The following is a 22635-nucleotide window of genomic DNA, read 5'->3' on the forward strand; positions in this document are numbered from 1 at the left end:
GCTGCACTACCAGCTAAGTACACAACCCTTAGCTGGCGGTCTTTTATCATCGGACGACCCGTGGAAGCGTGAGATAGGGACTTGTGGGGACCAGAGCTCTGTTGGGCGCTCCTTCCTTGATGTCAACCCACCATTTTGCATGAAATCATGTCACAATCGTCAAAAATGTGTGAAAAATAACTGTATAGAAACGTGCGGCCATCGTGTTTTTTTCCAACATGATCGAAGGCGTACAACTCAGGATACAGGGGACAAATTCAGCTTGGTTTATGTAGTCCTATTATAATAACATGCAATGCATGCTGGTTATTTAATTTGTCCCAAAAATAAATTATAAACGTGTCTTGTTGTACGTATAATTTGCAGACTCCCTGTAGGAGACAGATCTCGGCGAGTTTTACCAGACTACCATAAATTGGGAGAATCGGTTGAAAACTAAAAAAAATGCAGCTTTTCAAAGTGGTCTGGGGTCATATTGACCACAGAGCACAGACAAAAGGTTAAGAAGAAATTCGTTATGACTGCAGAGAAAAGCAACTACCCATCACAATTGAAGGAATTTCTTTTTCGTTCTTGTTAAATAGGTCTTCTGATACACATGAGGATAAATAAACAAGTATTACTGTTGCTCTAATTAAAATCTGCATTACGATAATCAACTACACCAACAAATAATCACGGTTATCAATAGTTCAATATTATAGATACTGTAGATTTCATAGGTGAGCTAAGCAAAGGCAAGTTAAGACTTGTATGTCATAATTGAAATCCATACCAATTACGTTACGTGACGTTAAATTTGCGAATTCATTGAGGAAAACCACAAAAAAATTACACATAATGTTTTTATTGAACCATGTCTTGGCTTATCTATGGAATTGTTGTATCTATATTCAATACGTATGCTTTGCTTATGTCCGGTAATAATGTCAATAAACATATTTTACGTGGATCAACTATATCAGCTTATAATTTGGCATTCATTTAATAAGTATCAACTGATGTGGCATATCTATATTGCTACAAAAACGATCACAATCTTCAGTAGTTCTTCTAAAATCTTTGGTTATACCTATATGTTTTTTTTTTATATTTCCGCGTGCATGTTTTAGTGCGTAAATAAATTAAAAATTAAAATAAATGAAATGGTTCAACGCGTGCAATTGGGAAAAAATATTAAATTTATGTAATCCAATAAGGAATGTACGAAGTCAAATAAAGTTGTATTCGACTAGATCTGAAGATTATGTAGTTTTCTGTTTTGCCAACCAAATGGAAAGTATGTGCGTTCAATACAAAAGCTACCCAAAATTTAAACCACTACAGCACCCGCTTCCGACCGACTGGTGGGTAAATCGGGACAATCTTTCCACTGCTCGTTCATAGGATCGTAACACTCAAAGGACGATATGGTTACCTGTGCTCGATAGAAGTTGATCTCACAAGGCTGGTCACCTCCTGCCACGTACAGTAACCCGTCGGCTGCCGCCACGGCTGGACTGGCACGGCTCACCGACATTGGAGCCACCATCGTCCATTTGTTATCGTCGAATGAGTACCGTTCGACTGTACAAAGAACCTCCTGTTGGCTGCTGTTTCCTCCGACGACGTACAAGTAGCGATCCAATATTGCTACACCCATCTGGCACCGCGCCGTGTGCATTCGCGCTAGAGAATTCCATTCGTGTGTGACGGGGTTGTAGCTAGTAATCAAATAGTATATTATTAGATAAAAATGTTCAGTAATTATAAAACTGGCAATACCTAGTCAAATCCGGTAGATGGCGGCTGGAAGTGGTACAACCCCCAACAATGTAAATAAGACCTGTTGAATGTATTGTAAAACAATATTAAATAATTGTTGATGATCGTGTCGAATCTCAGTACCTTCGAAGCTAACTACTCCCATGCTGAATCTTGGCTCCGGTAAATCACCAACCATCCTCCAAGAGTTTTTCATAGGATCATAACATTCTATGGAACCGCCGATGTCTTCACCAATCCAGCTATAAAGAAAATAGAATCTTGATGAAATATGGTCACGTAGTATATTCTGCTTATACAATCTGTACGATATTTTAAACTTAATGTTTGATCGACACGCAAACGCATACACACAATACACATACGAGGGTGCGCGTGCGTTGCACATGCTGCAATTGGAGAAGATCTTTTTGGGCAGCATAATCCTCTATAATAGTTACTAAATGTTGCATTCCAAACGAGCAATACCGTTTTTTGTACCTACATGGTTCATCCCTACAAAAAAATATGTCCTTTCCCTGAAATGTGACTGAGTAACTAGATCGAGGAAGGAAACAGATTTTTGCTGTCCAAAAAATCTCTATCACAACGAACTTAGTATAGGAACAGATCAAGTTGCTTATCCTAAATTGTCGACCAACAATTCGTACTTACCCGCCCATGGCATACAGTGTACCGCCTAGAGCACACAAACCGAACTCACATCTGGGTACGATCATTGGTGCCATAGCCTCCCAATTATTATTCTGAGTATCGTATACTTCACCATTTGCCAATATCTGACTGCCACGCTCACCGCCGATTACAAAAATTTTACCCCCCAGAGTGGCAACTCCGGGTAAAATTCTGCCAATTTGCATGGGGGCTGACTCTATCCATTCCCGCCGGAATATGTCATACTTGATTACGCTCTCGAAAATACAGTCAGCAGGAGTCCAACCAGCCGACTGCTCGCGGCGGGATCCTCCGATAATATAGATGCTCTTTTTGGCACACACTCTAGGGCACACTCGTAGTGGTACTAGCTGACCCCGTTTGGAAGTGAGATCCTTCCTAACCGATCTCAAAGCTATCTTCAAAGACACATCACGACATTCGGCGATTGCTTGGTCAATCAACCCGACCGGAACCAATGCCAAGCGCACGTGTGATAGAATTTCAAACACATACCGCCTACGTGGTACGACATCGTGTTTGATCCATCGAAGAGCTGCTTTGAAAACTTGATACTCGCTATCTACTCGGAGGGATTCGGAAGAAATCACCTTCATCAGCATCATGTGTGGGATGTCCAACAATTCATCTTCGAGGGCAACCTTTGGGAAGTTGGTGTAGATGTAGGTGGCAGCCGCTTCTGCCAATTGACGACAATTGTGCGCTTCAGCAAAACGTAAAATTCCTAGTGCGTTGGAAGAATGTAATTCCCTACAAAGATACTCGCAGCATCCGTCCACTACTTCCGGAAGTTGGATCATATCGGCTGCAGCTAGTAGCTCTTGCACGTTGCTCTGCAATTAAATGTAGACATTAAACGTATATACTGTGTCGGGTAGGATGAGGCAAGATGGGTTGCTTAAGGCGAACTCTCAGTGCCACAAAATAAAAGCATTTCAATTCAACTTTTTAGAATGGAATAGATCTTTATAGCTCATAATTCATACGTCAAGCAGCGATCTCCAGCATTTTCGGCGTTTTTTTTACTCATTTTCTTCTCAGATAATAAAATTATATTTTTATTTTACATGTTAGTACTAACTCGATTGTACAATTTTGGTATAGATTTATCAAATGAAAGCCCATTTTTCGTCATTGCAAAAAATAGCGTGTGCAACTCGTTGCAAAACTCGATTTTTCAGCACTCGTAGTATTTATCCAACTCGGCAAGCCTCGTTGGATAAACGTACAACTCGTGCTGAAAAAATCATCTTTTTGCAACTAGTTGCACAAACTACTATTATACCACCCGCGAAAAAGGAAATTAAATTGGTCAAAATGTTCCATTTTAAAAAGAAAAAAAAAATGGGGACAAATAATAACTAAATGGATTGTTGATAAAAATCATAATGAGGATGAAAAAATAATATTTTTTCAAGTTTTATTTTTCAAGATACTACTAACAAAATGTGTGTTTTATGGTGAAATAAAGGAAAAAATAAAATTGAATATCACGCGCCGGTAAAATAATGTAACTTTAGTAAATAAACTGAAAATAACTATGACAACAATTTCATAAATCTCTGCTGAATCTACTGTAATAGCTCCATAAAATATTTGTAATTTTATTTATTGACCGTGTTTTACTCTACGAAAATACCGTGAAAAGAATCATTTCGGTGATTCATTTCATTTCATTCAGAGCGTCAGTAAAACTGGTCAACTAGCTATGGTGATTGTTGTCATAAATCCGCTTTAAGAATTAAATAAATTCAAGAAGCATGGAAATTGTTTTGATACCGTGACAGCAAACAGCCTGCGGGGCATGTGTGGAATGCGATGGGGCTTAAGGGAAAGTAATGATCAAGTCTTCAACTTCCCCAGTCAAGTAACATTTCGGTGGACGGTTAGCGGTGGAAGAAGTGTTCCGTGGAGGAGAGCGCCTAGCAAGTGTTACCAAGGAGATTCACGAACTACCCTGGTAGCTCGAAGTTGGCCGACGGCATAGTGAGGCCCGGCGTGTCGGAAGCGGTTACATGCAGGGGTGGTGAGTTCGGTAGACTGTTGGCTGTGTGGTGAGCGGAAAACAGAAGCATGCAGTGGCGGTGATGCAGGTGGCCCCAACGATAGTGCACACGTTTAGTTAAGAACAAATTTGTGAATAAACTCTAGAATAAATTTACAATGTTGTGAAAACTCATATGTGAATATGTACGTTATGTGGAAGATATTGATTCGGAAAATATATTGGAGGTAACCAATTTTCCTTCGAACTCGAACGAGCCCGAGATTCCCAAATTGGACGCAGTAGCCGCTAGGTTGCGAAGGCCGACGGAGGTCCTTCGTAGCTAAGTTTGTTAAAGCACCAGTCTAACGTACTGTAGGGTTATGGTTTTGAGTTCCATCGAAGGGAAAGTGGTTACCTCCAATACATTTTCCAAATCAATATCTTCCACATAACGTACATATTCACATATGAGTTTTCACAACATTGTAAATTAATGTCCAACTCGGGTGGTTTAATCCCCGGAAATACGCAATTAACTTTGATTAAACTCTAGAAATAAGGTTATAAATCAAGAATATATCGGGCTTTATCAAGGGGTGTCTCACTGCTAACTATCGCTGCGAATTCAAATCGAAATAAAGTCGATTTGAAGTGAATGGTAATCATTGGTACTGTTTGATGAAAATTGCAACACGTCTTCTACGACACCGAATTGATTTTTGTCTAAGCAACCGTGGGCTATTTTGTACGTTACCAATGACATTAATAAGTTGTTTATTATTCTTTCAACAGAAAAACTTGGACATGATGTGTGATGTGATTTATGTTTACCATATATTAATGAAATATTTTCTTATTTCAGAATAATTAATGCCAGTAATGCATGCAGAATTATAGACAAGGACGACCCAATCGTTACCCAAGGTATCGAAGAAACATACAAGTCTAGCGCATTTTATTGCATTAAAATATCAGAAGCTACACTGTTACCTGCATCTATGATATTTTATTGGCCTCGGCCTCTAAGCTGCATAATTACAGAACAGCTCCGTATTAAAGTTTTCTGAATAAACCGAGACTACATTTTTAAGCTATTTTTCATGTTCAATACTGAGATACTGTATTTTTTAAAACGTCACTATGCAAGAATTCATTGTTTGTTTCCGCACTTCTACCGGAGACGTTTCCTACCGAGACTTTGGGTCTATGAGTTCTACTTCTGGTGTGTAATGCGACAGCTGAGCTTTGTAGTTCCAAGAATCCAAGAAACTAAAATACGATATTCCGTTAATTAGAATTTTCCTTCAATTTCAGATAAAATATGAAAAGATAACTTTGATATTTTAATTGAATGTTCGTTAATTACGTAGCGCTTTTACATGAATAAATCTTCATTTTTATGCGTAGCGACACTGTTTTTTAAGCCCAAAATTAGTTAATTTTTGGTTCCCTCTGCAAAACTTTCATGCCAAATATTTTCTAATAATGAACTATGTTTACCGACACTATCATTGTTCAATTTGACATATGGTCAATTCATTATGTTGCTAAAATCATCGATTTCACTTTTGTTTATTTCGAATCAAATCGAAATAAAGTCGCTTTGGTTGCTTGATTGATTATCGGCAGATTAATTCAATTTATCCTAAGTGAGACACCCATTGGGCGTTATGAACTTAATCTGACGGTTGTAGTTTAGACAAACGAGAAAAGAAACTTCATGTTACAGGTTCCACCCACAACAGTAGAAGAGCGACCGGTGACCATTGGCGTAACTAATGGAAAATTCTAGGGGGGGCTAACTTTTTCTTAAATTTTTCTACTTTTTCACTCAAAACAATTAAGTTATCGTTTTCGCTCAATGCTCAAAACAACTAATATATATTGTTCGCAAGTTGGCCGACCAAACAAACATTGACCTATTAACATACAACACATCCATTGACGACTTGAACATTATAAATTATGGTCCACGAAACTCAGCCTATAAAAAAATAGACATTTTCTGAGAAAATAATAGGAGCCTTAGAAAAGCAAAATGAGTCTGTGAATTTTTATAATCCATCCAACAGCATTCCAAGTTCTTTCTCATTTAAATTTCAATTACCTCTCTTTAAAATCTGAGGGATTTTCCAAAACTTTGTCAAAAATAAAGAAGCCTAGCTTGTTTACTGAAAATTGAAAATTTTCAAGAAATAGCAGCATTACGAAATCCCTAAAACACTTTACCAGACAAATCGAAAATGCCTGATTTCGATACATGCATATGAAACGTTATATCAATTTTTTTTCCTGCACCCTTATATGGGGAAAGACGGCTTTGGCAGGTTTTGTTCTATTATTGGCAGGGGTTTTTGTTGACCATATTACAATAAAAAGTTTTACAAATATACAAAATAAACAAAAAAAAAAACATTCAACAAATTAAAATGATTGACGATCTCTCTGTGCCCCCGAGAGAAATGTCCAATGTATTACCTTGCGAGATATTACGAGGTTTCCTTATAAGATTTGGGTCCATCAGTCAAATCCAGCAAATGTGTTTTCATTGCGTTTTGCATCTTGTCTATAACAGCCAAGCCGTTGTATACATAGAATTTGGCCACAATATTCTTTGATATGCAAAGAATGTTTAGGCCAAATTTGAACCTAGTCAGTCATAAAAAAAACCCCTGCCAATAATAGAAAAAAAAAACCTGCCAAAGCCGTCAATCGCCTATTCTATTTCACTAGGCCTAGGTCTATTTCACAAAGCGTGAGATTATAATTGTTTTCCACAAAACTTCAATAAAACTAGAAAATTTTAAAATATGGCTCATTTGCTGAGAAACTTCATTGATGAAATCAGGATTTGTTTGTTTCGGATTTTGTTTCGGTCACCTAAGTATGCTGAAGTCTCCAAGCCAAATAGATCATCATACGTTGATATAATTTAAAAAGATTGCCAAATCGGAAAGGCTTAGTTTCATGTTCTTGAAAAATAATCATGTTCAGACAAATACAAAAAAAATCTGATGATGATCACAATCCAATTACGACCTGTAAAATTTTTTAACTACACAGTAAACAATATATTATGTATCTGATTCTTTTATAAATTTCTAACAGAATATGTTATCTTTGTGACAAAATTGTAACATAATTTGAAAAAAATGTTTAAAGTAGTGTTATTTTTAATATAAATTTAGATATTTTAACAACATCCTGCATCAAGTATCTAACAAATTTTGTTGAAGAAATTTAATATAATTTTGATATGGCCTTTTTCATGAGGTAGAGCCGCCGAATCAGTTCTTTATCGTAACAGATTCCGAAAAACGTCTATCATGGTATGCTACCTATCTATAGAGTATACAGACATGATAAGTAAAAGATTTTGTCATTCTCCTTTAGATTCAAACCATTCAAACCCTGTGGTGTTCGCAAAAAAATATTGTTTTGACGTGAATTTGCAAATCGAAATTCAAAAACCTGATAAACAGATTCACAGATTTGAAAAAAAAGAGATGATGAATAAAATTCATTATCTGTAGTTAAGCTTAGACAGCTAGATATGTGCAATACTTATGCAAAGTAGTTAAAAATTCTAGGGGGAGCTATTTGGATCCTAGATGGGGCTATAGCCCCCCTAGCTCCCCTGTAGTTACGCCAATGCCGATGACTAATATTTTGGTAAACTCTGTATCTAACCTAACAGTTTCTTGGGTAATTTATTGTCTATCCAGTACAAAATTAGAAGAATTTTTTTACCGAAGTTGGATTTTTCTTGAAATACAGATAAATTATCCAACTTCGGAAGTAGTACACTGGATTTGCCAAAAGATGCGCTAAACAATGCAACATTTAGTTTGACAGATAAAACTTTGGAAGAAAGTTCGGTTTGGAAGTCCCTACTTCCGTATTGTCGGCGTAGCACCAAAGGGGCCGTACACATATTACGTAAGCTCTTATGGGGGAGGGGGATTCGTCATTTTCTTACGCACCATATACTAAAAAAAATCATTTGTTCGCAAAAAATCTTACAAGAGGGAGGGGGGTAAAAAAACCTAGGAAAAATGCTTACGTAATATGTGTACGACCCCAAATTAGAATTCGGAAGTCGGGACTTCCGAACCGAACTTTCTTCCGAAGTTTTATCTGTCAAACTAATTGATGCCTTGAATAGCGCATATTTAAGCGCATCCACCGCACTACTTCCAAATTGTCGCAACTGCATCGCGAGTGTAAAAATCCCTCGAGTAAATAACATAGATTTTACCAAGGAACTTCTGACAATTTTTGCGAAGGAATTCCAAAGAATTTCTTGAGGTGATTCCGAAGAATGTTCTAATGAAGTTTCGTAGATTTTCCAGAAAAAAATACAAAGAATTTCCTTTGAAATTTTGAGGGTATTTACCCCATACCATTTACCATAATTATACAACCAGTTATTCTGATCTTATACTTGACAGTAAGCTTTCTGGCCATTGAAATGAAAAGTAGTAATCTGAAATTAAAATAACATAATTAAAAAACAAATCTCCATCCAGCGAACGTAAGTTTCAGGTGTCGTTTGTTCGGGTGTTGGAAATAATTGTACAGAAAATGACTGTGTTTAAGTTCGATCGCTTCTCAAGGTAAATATTGATCTATTCCCGGTGGTAATTTGGTTAATTAATCTTTAATTTAAATATTTAGTTAGAAAATTATTATCCTATAAATAGAAATCCGTTCATGGTGGGACGGATTTCTATTTAGGAGGTGTTAATTTTGCTCGTAACTTTATCTTATTTTTCGTTGTTTTCAATGCATTGCAGTGGAGTGTAGTGTATAAGTAACTCATAACACTAATATATTAACAATGCTCAGAGTGCTTAGAGCATTCAAAATACCTTGTCGAGATAATAAAGTAGTAATAATATAATGATTATAGGATCCCTAGTAGAAAGTATCTAAATAAATACAATACCTTAATGTCTTGAGACAGAACAGTGGCGGCGAGGATTTTAGAACACCAAAGTTTACCAACAAGTGCTGTGTTAAACAACTGTGAGCATGAAGAAAATGTATATTAATGACTGAGAAATTGATTAAGCGTCTGGAAAATTTTAAGTAAGGTTTTTATTGAGTGAGACCTCATAGAGGAACGTATTGCATTTAGTGGCATCAATTGTTCTGTTAACCTACAGTCACAGACGAACAGACATAACACTTGTGAAATTATCATCGTTCAATGATTTACTGGTCAATTTAAATAATCATTATTTGGCCAATCGATCACTCGTGTCGCGCGCATCGGATTTGCTCGAGTTTGACGTTTGCTCACTAACGCCATCTGGTGCGTGATTTGCCCAACTTAGTGAAAACAACAGATGTCTCCCCTCTAAGCGTTACGTAATTTGTGGACGTTCTCTTAGTTTTGGTGCTTACACTCTAAAAAATCATCACGTCATATTCACGTGAAAAATCACTTAACTGATCTGCCTTGAACAAACAACGATTGTTACGTGACGTTAGTAATGCTCACCTGAGATTCACGTAACTTTTACTAAAAATCTTGATGAATATGACTGTTCATCAACGTAAACAATTTGAGTGAGATTGTGTTAGTGTGATTGCAGATTTGGCATTTGCGGAAGACCTGCATTGTAAACAAGAATGAAAGATACATAACCTAAACATAATGAGGCTTCGTGGAGGTAAGTGATATTTCAGGTGCATCTAGGTGGATATTTTCGGTGCCTGCATTTTTCCTCCTAGGAGTTTATATAAAATTTATTAGATTTGTTGAAAAAATGATGTAAAAGAAAAGGAAGCTGCATGGAAGTCTAGAGCTATAGCTCTGTATACAGTATACTGTATACAGTTTTCCGGTTGCGATAGTATAAAATTTATAGTCTTGGTGCCTCTACTTTTTGGTTGGTTGGTTTCAAATTCTCAGCATTTCTCAACAAATCTGCTAAATTTTATTCAACATCCGCCGATAGTTTTGTTTTTTCTTCAACAGTGTTTCTGTGATAACTCCGAAGCGCAATGACCAAATGACGGCATTCCCTGTATCAATGCATCAACAACGCGTAAAATATTCCCTTTTATGGGCAGTCCCTGTTCATTTTTGCATTTATTTCAAAATCACAATATTGCAATACATTTCAAAACATGTAGTGGTCACCTGCTGTCTTGTGGCTTTCACCAAAATTTCACGTAACCAGTACTTACAAATCCCGTCAGGTTCACCTGATCAAACACGTAACTTCTTTCAAGCTTCACGTCATTAGTACTGGAAGATCCAGTCAGAGTCACCGGATAAATCACGTAACTCAAGGAAACTAAATTTTGTTCAGGTTACTTGTCATTCAGGTCACTCTTACGTGAAAAGTATGGTGGATGAGAACCACATTTGTTTTCAGGTAAAAATGACGTGAAGATTTTTCAGAGTGTACGACAGGAAAGTTCGAGAGAGGTTTTCAGAAGAAGAAGAGCCTAGTCTTGAAGAAACGGAACAGATTCTCATTACAAGGGAGCAATTAAGACTAAAGAGTATGTACAGAATTGTACACAGAAACTAGAACAACAGGTTAGTGCTATTGAGAGACCCGGTCCACGAAGTCGTCGTGACCAGCATTGGGAAAACGAGCGGCAGGAGCGACACTGATACACTACATGGAGCACATAGAAAATAGAGGCCTGTATCAAAAACCTGCTAGAAAGCTAAATTAAAATGTTTCTATTTTGAGGCATTGAGGGTTCGCCGGTTCGCCTTAGGTGACCTATGTTGCCCCATCCTACCCTACATTCATTCAAAAGAATGTATATTTCCATATTCGATTCTATGTTTGCCTTATAACATAATATTTATGATATACTGGAGTGAGTGCTAGATTAAGGAAACTGATCTACTTCATTTTTGTACCTCACACACACCTTGTACTAAAATCAAATCATTCAGTTAGAATTCGACTGAGTAACAAACATTAAATAGCAAATCTGTCTGCAAAATGTCCTGAATTTCCATTTTTCGCTTTTTCCCAATGACTTCAATATCCCGTCCTTTTCCCGCTTTTCCAGTTTTTCCCGGTTTGGTGGCCACCCTATAAGCGTTAGAGGCGCTTAAGTGCGATTTGAATCTTTATACCGTGACATGCCCTATTACCGTGGAATTACCCAGCAAACACAAGATCGTATATCATAGCGAATAAGTGTACAAAGTGGAGGCCATATACGCACATTTTGCATGCAGTCAAATGGAGGAATGCGCCTATATCGCCTCCACCATGTACACTTATTCACTAGCATATGCGACTTTGTGTTGACTGGGTAAGGACGTGTCCACAATAAATTCGCTATATAATATTTAATTTGTAACAATCATCCTTGAAAACTATGTCGCTTTAATCAATATTAAATACATTTGACGGGAAAAATATGTTTTATACTTCAACTCAGAAAAAAAGAAGAAAATAGTGTTCGATATTTGACTTATGAATATGCCTTATACATTCCGAAGAAGATTTCAAATACCGCGCAGAAAATTGCCGTGCCCTATTAAACAAGCTCAAATGATGAACTTAAGAGCACATTTACAATAAAATATGTAATTAATTAAATCATGTACAAATTTCAATTAAATTATTAGGTCATACTAAAAAACGCCATAAAAAATTACTATTTTACACAGAAACTTCTCAATATTGACGGTTTAAAAGCGTTTATTATTTTTCAAATAATTTACTTCACATTTATTATAATACACCCGATTCTTTTTTACACGGGGGATGCGTTTCGTGTAAAAAAAGTTTTCAGTTCAAAATTTGGAAATCCGTGTAAAAAAAGTTTTATGATTTCTCGACGAATCATGCAAAATGGAGCAACTTTTCAAAAATTTTGTATGGGTTTTTTTTAACACGGCCGTGTAAAAACAGAATCGGGTGTATAATATAATACTCTAGCTACATTTCTAAAGGCAACTGCGTACAGGAAAAATCAACATCACGGTATAGCATAGTCACGATATTAGGCACTACTGACGAAGAAGATGGCCTTATACCGCGACAATTATTTTAATCAATAAAAATGCAAAAACAGGAATTTTAAATACCATTTCAGTACCCAGCTCATATTTTATAGCTGTAAGAATGGGCTCAATGAGATATTGGAAGTAAATATCATTAAAGTTAGGGGTCGTTCAATAATTACGTAAGCACATATGGGGGGAACGGGTTCCCGTCATTTTCTTACTCTTCATATAAACAAAAAAAAATGCATGGTAAAAATCTTATAAGGGTGAGAGAGTCCGAAAAACCAAGAAAAAATGCTTACGTAATTAGTGAACGACCCCTTACAAGACTTGGAAATATAACCGGATGAAAATTTTGGCTGGTCGAGCCATACATTTTCACATTTATTTTTTAGCGCCTAATTTACGTCACAAATACACACAATAATAATTTTCTGACATTTTCTGATATATAGGGACACGGCACGTCCATCGTGGCTAAAACCAACGAAAGCAACGTACATTTGCTAGAACTCCACTATAGCAGAACGTTTCTCCTGAGCTCACGATTTGGTACGTATGAGTTTTACAAAAAAGCGTCTCTTTTATTGGTTTTCGAGACTATGACGAACAGACGAAAATACCTGCCGTGTCCCTATTTGTGCATTTCACCAAATAATGTGATGCGTATGACAGACAGTACCTTTATATTCATCAATTTGCCCCCTGTCATAAGACGAGTTTGAACAATCCCATTGAATTCCACCACTTAATTGTATCCTGACAGATACGTATTTCGACCTCAACAGTAAGGCCGTCTTCAGTGTCTTGTACTTGACTCGACTCGACTCGAAGTCGAGTCAAGTACAAGACACTGAAGACGGCCTTACTGTTGAGGTCGAAATACGTATCTGTCAGGATACAATTAAGTGGTGGAATTTAATGGGATTGTTCAAACTCGTCTTATGACAGGTGAAAACATTCCACTAAAAAGCTCAAAATAATTTTCTTATCATCAATTTGGATAAAATCCACGGTATTGGGCAATGCGCGGAATTAGGGCAGGTCACGTTTTTAACGAAATTTTGTTCCAGCATTCAATGTCCAACCCGAAAATTTCCTAGACAGGATCGGCATCTAACCCAGCCACTTTAAGCATGGTCTTCCTTTGCAGCCGCACTAGTGTACCGCATGGCTAAGGAAGGCCCCTATGCTTTTTCTGTCGATCTCAAATGGGCGCATAGCAGCATTTAATCCAGAATAAAAAACGAAGTTTTTACATATAATATAAAAAAATGTAAAGTATTTTATAAATTGCCCCTTCACGCACTGCCTTATGAATTATGACTCAAAAAAACAAACATTAGTTTTTTTTTGTTTTACATGAAAATCATAAATTATGATGGGCTGAACAATCCTTAATGGGGAAAAAATCCTTAGGATATGGATCAAAACTTGTCAAGGATTCAAAAAAGTTTAATTAATAATTTTACTCGTTCAAAATGGAATCTTGCTTAAGAAAATTCCTCATTTTTTTCAACTTACCTGTTTGATCTCGACCTGACCCGTGTAAATGAAATCAATCAATAGTTTCAATATATCGGCTCGTATTGAATGAAGCGTTACTGATTTTTGTTTCCCCTCGCTGAGTCCCATCTCGGGCCGGAACATTGCCTCGAAGTATGCTGAAGCGGCACTCAAGACAGCCCGGTGAGCCTGCATCGTTGTACTCCCGACAACAATTTCCACATCACAGAAACGCATATTCTGACGAAGGGCATTCAGATTCAGCAGCACCTTCTGCGAGTACTGGGTACAATTGAACACCGGTCTAGTGTTTGAAGTCGCCGAATCATTACCCGACTGATTAATAGCCATTTGAGACTGCGTGAGCGAACAGATAATATCACTTGCATTGCCATTTCCATTGTAGCTATTCAGTGGTGGCATAGCGCTAGACAACGATATTCGAGGCTTAATTTCTGCACTTTTGATCTCTGTCTATTATTTGTTTCACTGGCACATTGGTAACGCAATTTGACTTTTTGCTAAGTTCATAGAGAATGCTCCATCTTTCACTATTTCATATCTTCAATATTCATCTACCAATAATAACCAATTTGATAGAAAAAAAGCAATTCACTTCAATTATAAACACCACTGCTTTCGGGTTTACGCCCTGTCTCTATATGGCGTTTGTGTTGCACATGAATTGAGAAATTGACAGAATACCTACTCATATGTTTTTCGACCAATAATAGCGTATCACAAAGCTTCTATACAGAAGGGTAATCGTCGATGACGATATTTTCTATTCTACCCTTTTACATGTGTATGTTTATGGAGTTTATGTTGTTATGCTGTCAATGAAGCATTTTGCTTCCTCACTTTCTCCACTGGTGGTTTTGTTTCTTCAAAACGCAATGGGCCATGCTGGAATAAAAAAGAATAAAAATAAAATATAAAAATGTTATACGTTGCCAGGATGAATAAATCTTGCACCAGAAACAACAATCACAGTTGTAGCTTTTAAAACAATTGAGTTATTAACAAAATACAAAATCGATTAATACAGTTACGCCTTTATTATTCTCAGCGCGAGATCTCCATTTTTTTCAACAAAGTTTACAAGGACGTTATCGATAACGAATAGATTGATAGAAATAGAAAATAGATAGAATAGAAAGATTGTTGTAACGCGACCCAGAGTCGATTGGTATATAACATTATGGGTCTCCGGGTCTGCTATTAAAAGTTTAGCTTTTAAGTGATTCTCTAGCCTTTCGATATAATTTTGTTATACGAGAAAGGCAAAAAGTAACGTCAAGGACATTTGCGAGCCGCGAGACAAAGATATGCAATGATTTTCTTTCCAATTTGTCGAACTGGCCCATTGTGCAGTGACATAACACAGAAAACTACGAAGTCTTTGCGTCTGTCAACATTACACATGTTCAGCTCCGCTATCATACCCGGGTGGCAAATGAAGATTTTGAACTGATAACCTACCTTTGCTTTCACTCGTTCTCATTTCACTGTTGTTGCATGTGATAAAATAGAACGATAACAACCAGCTACGAGTTATTCGATGCATTCAAACGACAAATGTAGGTAAGGAACACAGCGCGCCAAGTTCTGGTACTAGTGTGTCATTCGCCAGGAGTCGGAGGATGTCCTGATTTGCCGGTAATAGGACGCGATAGATTCAAGGCTGTTTTCACACTGCATCAACTGAAGCCGGCTGGCCTGAAAAGAACAATTCGTATGATTAGAGCGAGAATCGATGCTGATGATAATTCTAGAAAATATTAGGGTATCCAATCACATTCGGTTTAAATCAAATGGTAGGCGTTTTGAAGTGTTGTTTAAATTAGGTTTAGTTAGAAATGGCTCAACATTCTAACTGGAACTTGGCCTGCTTCTCAATTTAATTGTTCTGTTGGCAGCTCCAGTTATCAACTCAATTTTTGAAACTATGGTTGTCATTTAATGAGTGCCTTTCTGCCTATGATTGCATATTTGTAACAATCGACAAAAGTAGGCATGGGAGAAATGGAACGATGAATTTTGCGATATGCATAACTATGCAAATCTAAATGATTTTATAAAAATTCCCAAAAATTGCACAAACACTTTATTCAGTTAGAATCTTCGGTAGAAACATTTCCATTATTTGGTATTTGAAAGCAAAATAATTGCGAACATTTTTGTACACAGCACATGGCGTACCGGCAATAAAGTTTTTCGGTGTTACGGTTATGCAGTCACTTTGCTCAATGTTACAAAACAACTTGATAGTTTTTTCGAGTTTTTTGGAACAAACTTTCTTATTTCACCTGGTCAGCTGAAAGAATTAGCAATTTGGAGATGATTCATGAGCCTATCTCATAATCGCCAAAAATGCAAATGTTAAAAATATGCGATCATGGGCAGCTTTGTGTGGCAATATTTTTAAAACTGGTGTGTTTCGTACTATGATTTGAAATATATTTAATTACATTTTAGTACATACTGTACCATGGTTTTCCACGTTGTACCAGCATGGTACAAGATGACACACTAGTGGTACGGTGTCAGGTCATTAGGCCAAATGGCCATTACGCCGAATGAGCGAAAAGAAACAAAAAGTGAAAAATGAGTTTTGTTCTGAAAAGTTCTTCCTTCACCCTACATCTTCTTCTTTCTTCTTGCATCTTCTTTCTTCTTCTATTAGTCTTCTTTTTCCTTTTTTTCTTTTTCGCTCTTCATTCTTCTTTGTTACTTGTTTCTTCTTCATTCTTTTGCTTTCTTTGTTCTTTCTTCCTTATTCCTCTTCCTGCTTTTTTTTTCATTCTTCCTCTTGTTTCTTTCTTCTTTTTTACCACACTTATTCTTTCTCCTTTCTTCTTCCTTCTCCCTTCTTCTTTTATCCTTCTTTCTTTTCCTTTCTTTCTTGTTGCTTCTTCCTTTTTCTTCTTCCTTCTTTCTTCTTCTTTTCTTTCTTTCTTGTTGCTTCTTCCTTTTTCTTCTTCCTTCTTTCTTCTTCATTTTTCATTCTTCGCTTTTTTCTCCCTTCTACCTACTTTCTTCTTCCTCTTCCTTATTCTTTATTCTTTTTTCTTTCTTCCTCCTTCCCTCAATCTTCCAACTTCTTTCTACTTCCTTTTTCCTTCGGCCTTTTTACTTCTTCTTTCTTCTCTCTGCCTTCTTCCTTATTCCTTCTTGTCTTCTTTCTTCCTTTTTCTTTCTTGTTTCTTCCGCCTTCCTTCTTCTTTCTCCTTCCTTCTACCTTCTTTCTACTTCTTTCTTCCTATGCTTTATTCATTCTTCTTCTTCTTTCTTTTTTCCCTTCTTCTTTCTTGCACCTTCCTTCTACCTTATTTTTTTCTGCTTCCTTCTTCCTTCTTCTTTCTTCCTTCGTCCTTCTTCCTTCTTCTTTCTTTTTTCTTTCTTCTTTTATCTTCTTTCTACCTTCTTCATTCTCCCTTCTTACTCCTTCCCTCATCCTTCTTCCTTCTTGTTTCTTCCCTCTTCCTTCGACCCCCATTCTTCTTCCATCTTGTTTCTTCTTTTTCTTTATTATTTTCTCCGTCTTCCTTCTTTCTTCTTCCGTTCTACTTTTTCCTCACTTCGCACTGCTCACTTCTCATCTCACTCCCCGAGGGAAACATCAAGGAAATTCCCTGGAAAATTGTAAGAAATGTTCATGGAAAATTGCAAGATGTAAGGCAAACGGCAAGTAAATTGTGTCGAATTTCAATGGGGAATTCTAAAGATTTTTTATGGGAATTTGTAAGGAATATCCATGAAAAACTGTTGGGAATATCAACAGTAAATTGTTGAAAGTTTCATAGGGAAATTCGAAAAGATTTCAACGGGAAATTGTTAGGAATTTGAATCTGTAATTTTAAGAAATTTCTATGGCAAATTGTGAACGTAATCGTAAGAAAATTCACTAAGAAACTGTTAGGAAATTTCATGGAAAATTGTTAAGAACATCAATGGGAAATTGTAACAAATTTCCAAAAGGAACTACAAGGAATTATTATGAGAAACTGTTAGCGTTTCTCATCGGAAACTGTAAGGGGGAAATCGTGAGGAATTTCCATAAGAAATTTTAAGAAATTTCAATTGGAAATTTTGACGAATTTCCTTTGAAAATTTAAAGATATTTCAACGTAAATTCCAAGGAAGTTTCGCAAGACATTTTTTTTTAATTTCCATTGGAAATAGCAGGAAAATTACAAGGAGAATTGTAAGGAATTTGAAGTGCCTCCAGGAATTCCTCCGAAAGTTCCTCAAAGAATTCCTCCGGAAGTTTCTCAAAGAATTCCTCCGGAAGTTTCTCTAAAAATTCCTCCAGGAGTTCCGCCCGAAGATCATCCAGGAAATTCCCTGGAAGTTCCTCCAGGAATTCCCCCAGAAATTCCCCCGGAAGTTCCTCCAGAAATTCCCCCGGAAGTTCCTCCAGAAATTCCACCAAAAATGCCTCAAAAATGTCATTCGGAAGTTTCTATAGGGAATCCTCCAGAAATTTGTACAGGAATTTCTTCGGAAGTTTCCACAAAAAAAACCCTTCGATTAATCCTCCAAAAACTCCTCTAGGAGTTCCTCCGGTAATTCCTCCAGGAATTCCACTGGAAGTTTCCCCAGGAATTCCTCCGGCAATGCCTCCAGGAATTCCTCCGGCAATGACTCCAGGAATTCCTCCGGAAGTGCCTCCAAGAATACCCCCAGAGGTACCTCCAGGCGTTGCCCCCGAAGATCATCCAGGAAATCCCCTGGAAGTTCCTCAAATAATTATTCCGGAAGTGCTTCCAGAAAATTCGTACGTAAGTTCCTCCAGGATTTCCCCGGAAGTTCCTCCAGGAATTCCTCCAAAAATTCCATAAAAAATTCCTTAGGGTGTTTCTAAAGGGGATCCTCCGAAAATTTCTACAGGAATTCCTTCGGAAGTTTCTACAAAAAATCCTTTGGAAAATCCTCCAGAAATTCCTCGGAAGTTCCCCCGAGAATTCCTCCGGAAATGCCTCCAGGAGTTCCCTCTAAGTTCCTTCAGGAATTCCTCCGGAAGTTCCTCCAGGAACTTCTTCACAAGTTCCTCCGGAAATTTCTTCAGCAATTCCTCCGGAAGTTCTCCAGGAATTATTCCGGAAGTTCTTCCAGGAATTTCGCCGGAAGTTCCTCCGGAAATGCCTCCTCATAGAGTTTTTCCAGGAATTCTCCTAAAAGTCCCTACAAGAATTCTCTTGAAAGTTCCTCCAGAAACTCCTCATATATTTCCTCCGCAAGTTTCTATAGAGAATCCTCCAGGGAACATCCTCCAAGAATTACTCTGGAAAATCCTCAAGGAACTTCCGGAAAAATTATTGAAGGAACTTCTGGAGGAATTCCTGAAGGAACTTTCGGAGGAATTCCTGAACGAACTACCGAAAGAATTCCTGAATGAACTTCCCAGGGAATTTCTGGAGAAACATCCGTAAAAAATCCTGGAGGAACATCCGGAAAAATTCATGAAGGAAATTCCGGAGAAATTCCTGAGGAACTTCCAGAGGAATTCCTGGAGGAACTTTCACAGAAATTCCTGGAGGAACTTTCACAAGAATTCCTGGAGGAACTTCCGGAGGAATTCCTGGAGGAACTTCCGGAGCAGTTCCAATTGCTTAAGGAATTTCCGAAGGATTTTTTGTAAAAACTACTGGAAGAATTCCTGTAAAAAATTCTGGATGATTCCCTATTGAAACTTTCGAAAGAAATGTTTGAGGAATTTATTTTTAGTTCCTGTAGGTACTTCCAGGGGATTTCCTGGTGACATTTCGGAAGGAACTCTTGGAGGAACTTCCGGATGAATCCCTAGAGGAATTTTCAGAGCATTATCCGAATTATTTTTTGCAGAAATTTTCGAAAAAAAATCCTGTGGCAATTTCTGGAGGAGTCCCTATAGAAACTTCAGAAGGACATTTTTGTGGAATTTTTAGAAGAAATCCTGAAGGAACTTCCGGAGGAAATGTTTGATGAATTTCTGGGGGAATTCTTGGAGACAGTTACAGGGGAATTCCTGGAGGGGCTCCCGGAGGAATTTTCGGAAGTTTTTAGAATTTTTTTTAGAGGAATTTTTATAAGCGCCAGAGACACAAATATCCATTCCGTAATAACTAATTTGGAACCCAACAGCGACAATAAAATGTTAACATCTCAACTTTCAAAAACCGTATGCATTGTGGGCTGCTTATCCGTTTTGCGTACGTTTTGTATTTTAGTACAAAACGTATCAAACGGATTACAAAACGCAAACTCAAACGCAACGTATCTATTGTGCTCCGGCCTTTACTTAGATTCTTTGATGACATACAAGATCTGTACTTGGACAATATTGGTAAAATTAGGGGTGCTCTTCTTGCCCGGGTGGCGATCTTGCCCCGTCCTCCCCTAAGCCATTTTTACAAGAAACTACGGGCACCGTTCACGTATTTTACCTTTCCGATGAATAAAATGATTCATATTTCGAGATGAACTACCCACGGGGTAAAAAACTTGGTAATAAAGATTATAATAATAATAATAATACATAATGATTCATTTTCGTGAAACAAATTAAAAAATAAACTGTCAATATTGTGTTAACTTACCTTCAGGTGCTCTACGTTAGATGTACTCATTTGTTGAAATGTTTCACTGCACAAGACTTTGACTATGAAAAGCAAATCTGCTGATGGCGATTTAAATTGGAATTCATTACCATCCCCGTGTTCCACTTCGCAGATTTCAGTACCATACTGAAGAAAAGCTTTCCGAATAACTGTCTCGATGCCAGCGTCAACTATGAACGGAATCCCAATGAGGTTCAAGAGTTTCACAACAGTTGGAGACTCAATGTTTCCCTTTATATGATAATTAAATACAGGTGTTTCAACCGGTGGCAATTGCTCGCTATGTCGTATGAGTGCACTGATCACGTTCGATGATTGATTTTCTTGATTCATTAGTTTCGGTTCGTTGCGGCTTGCGTCAAGTAAGTTGGCGAAATTTTCCAAATTCCTTATTTGTAGGGGATTGTCCAGTATGAGCCTATCTTGATGGTGTGGTACCGTTATTATCATTTGCAATTCCATTGGAAGAAAACGGTAAGTTTTGAATCGACGTTGCTCGAATGGGACAATTAATCGAATTATACTGTCTCCAACGTAATCTATTTTGTCGAGTGGAATATGTGAAACAGTGTTATCGAAAGAAACTGCCATTAGCCAGTTTCTTTGACGATGCAAAATGTCTTTGGTACCGGTGGTGAAAATTATGTCTATCTGGGCGAACATGTTCCTCATTTGCATATTTTCATTCAATATTAGAGTGCTGTAGCATAAATTCGGCCAATGTTTGTGCCACTTCATTTCCACTTTGATTAGAAGCTTGCTTAAATTTTGATTTAAAGAATTGGCGAGAATGTCGATTTGCACCTGTTCTAGTTCAGTTTGTTTGGCAATTCTTGTTTCCACCGTTGCTTCATTAGTTAGATAGCAGATCATTTGGTTTGCTTGTGATAGTACTTCATGTGTTAATTCGAAATACTCTTCCTTGTGTTTGGCATCAACATCTGTTAATTTGTTTATTGGAACTGAGTAAAACAGTCGATTGTCTGTTATGCAAATGGCTATGTTGGCAAAATGTAAATAAGTAATACCAACAACTCCCACAATTTGTGTTTCTTTACATGAGAATAATATAGTTTTACTCAGTTCTGAATAAAAATATCGTAACTGTATAACTTGAAAGCCGTTTGAGTAGAGAATGGTGCTTAGGTCTGTTACAAATAGATGGGAATCCACGGTGACTCCTAAATGTCGTTTTTCTTCCTGAAGTAACAAGCAATTTGTGTCCTCCGAAATAGAATAGATGTGGAGCACAGCGTTGGACGCCAGAACAGCAAAGCAGCCGGTACTTGAAGCATAATTGAAGTCCAGTATAATTGCAGGGTATAACTTGACTGTCACTATTTCGTAGCTCCCTTCCAAAATTTTCAGCCAGTAGAGTCCGTTATCAATAGTAAATAATATGAGTTCTGAATTTTCTGCAATATCTTTGCAGTTCAAGAACCTTTTGAAAAATTTAACACTATAGCAAGTCACTTCAACTGTTTTCACTTTGTGGACTTGGCTTGTGCGTGTTGTGTCAAATGCCTCCTTTTCCCAGGATAGATCAAAGGTCTGCTCTATGTTTCCTAATTGACACCCGACCAGGCCATCATACACTTCTAGCTGTAGATGCCGCCCTCCAGCTAAACGAATCACGATCAACTTTGATTCACCTTGCATGGTCCCGATAGCCTTCACACCTGCAACACCTTCAAGGACGCTGCAATCCCGAAATGAACCGAAAACCATCAATTTACCGTCACAGGCGCGACTGACCGTACTCTGCGATGTAACGACCGTTTCCACCAAACTGCCACTGGATTTAATGCGAGACACCTTGTGGGGATTGTCATCGGCTTGAATGTTACGTTTGCAATTTTTGATGACCAGTGTAATGATTTGATCCTCGCCGGGAACAATCAGCACTGCCTTTGTGTCTTCGCCAATGCTGTATAAGGAGTACGGAAGAAATGATCCATCTGGAATGCACCAACTTTTAAGTAACTTGGCGGACATTATTGAAGAGTTTTAGAGTTATTCGCCTAAATCCCAACTCAAAATTTTAATCTTCGCATTCCGTTGCACTTTGCACTCACGTTTGAAAACTGTTCTCATGCACGGAAAAC

The 22635-nt window shown here is 37.5% G+C and overlaps 1 protein-coding gene across 4 annotated transcripts; it reads right to left on the bottom strand.

The window, feature by feature from the left end:
- Positions 1-599: 599 nt before the first annotated feature.
- LOC134212604 (actin-binding protein IPP) lies at positions 600-22635 on the bottom strand. 4 transcript variants are annotated; one of them, XM_062690606.1, is made up of 7 exons: positions 15806-15882; positions 15411-15647; positions 13947-14834; positions 2419-3272; positions 1888-2006; positions 1765-1825; positions 600-1703 (listed from the first exon to the last, which is right to left on the bottom strand). In XM_062690606.1, the coding sequence occupies exons 3-7, from the start codon at positions 14349-14351 to the stop codon at positions 1313-1315; spliced, it is 1830 nt and encodes a 609-aa protein (XP_062546590.1). In that variant the 5' UTR covers positions 14352-14834; positions 15411-15647; positions 15806-15882; the 3' UTR covers positions 600-1312. The 4 variants fall into 4 exon arrangements, 1 of the variants encoding a protein (XP_062546590.1); XR_009979308.1 differs by lacking the exons at positions 600-1703; positions 1765-1825; positions 1888-2006; positions 2419-3272; positions 15806-15882 and adding an exon at positions 20510-22635 and having other exon boundaries at positions 14351-14503; positions 14638-14834; XR_009979307.1 differs by lacking the exons at positions 600-1703; positions 1765-1825; positions 1888-2006; positions 2419-3272; positions 15806-15882 and adding an exon at positions 20510-22635 and having other exon boundaries at positions 14351-14503; positions 14634-14834.

The sequence above is a fragment of the Armigeres subalbatus genome, chromosome 2, assembly GCF_024139115.2.
Source record: "Armigeres subalbatus isolate Guangzhou_Male chromosome 2, GZ_Asu_2, whole genome shotgun sequence".
Lineage (NCBI taxonomy): Eukaryota > Metazoa > Arthropoda > Insecta > Diptera > Culicidae > Armigeres > Armigeres subalbatus.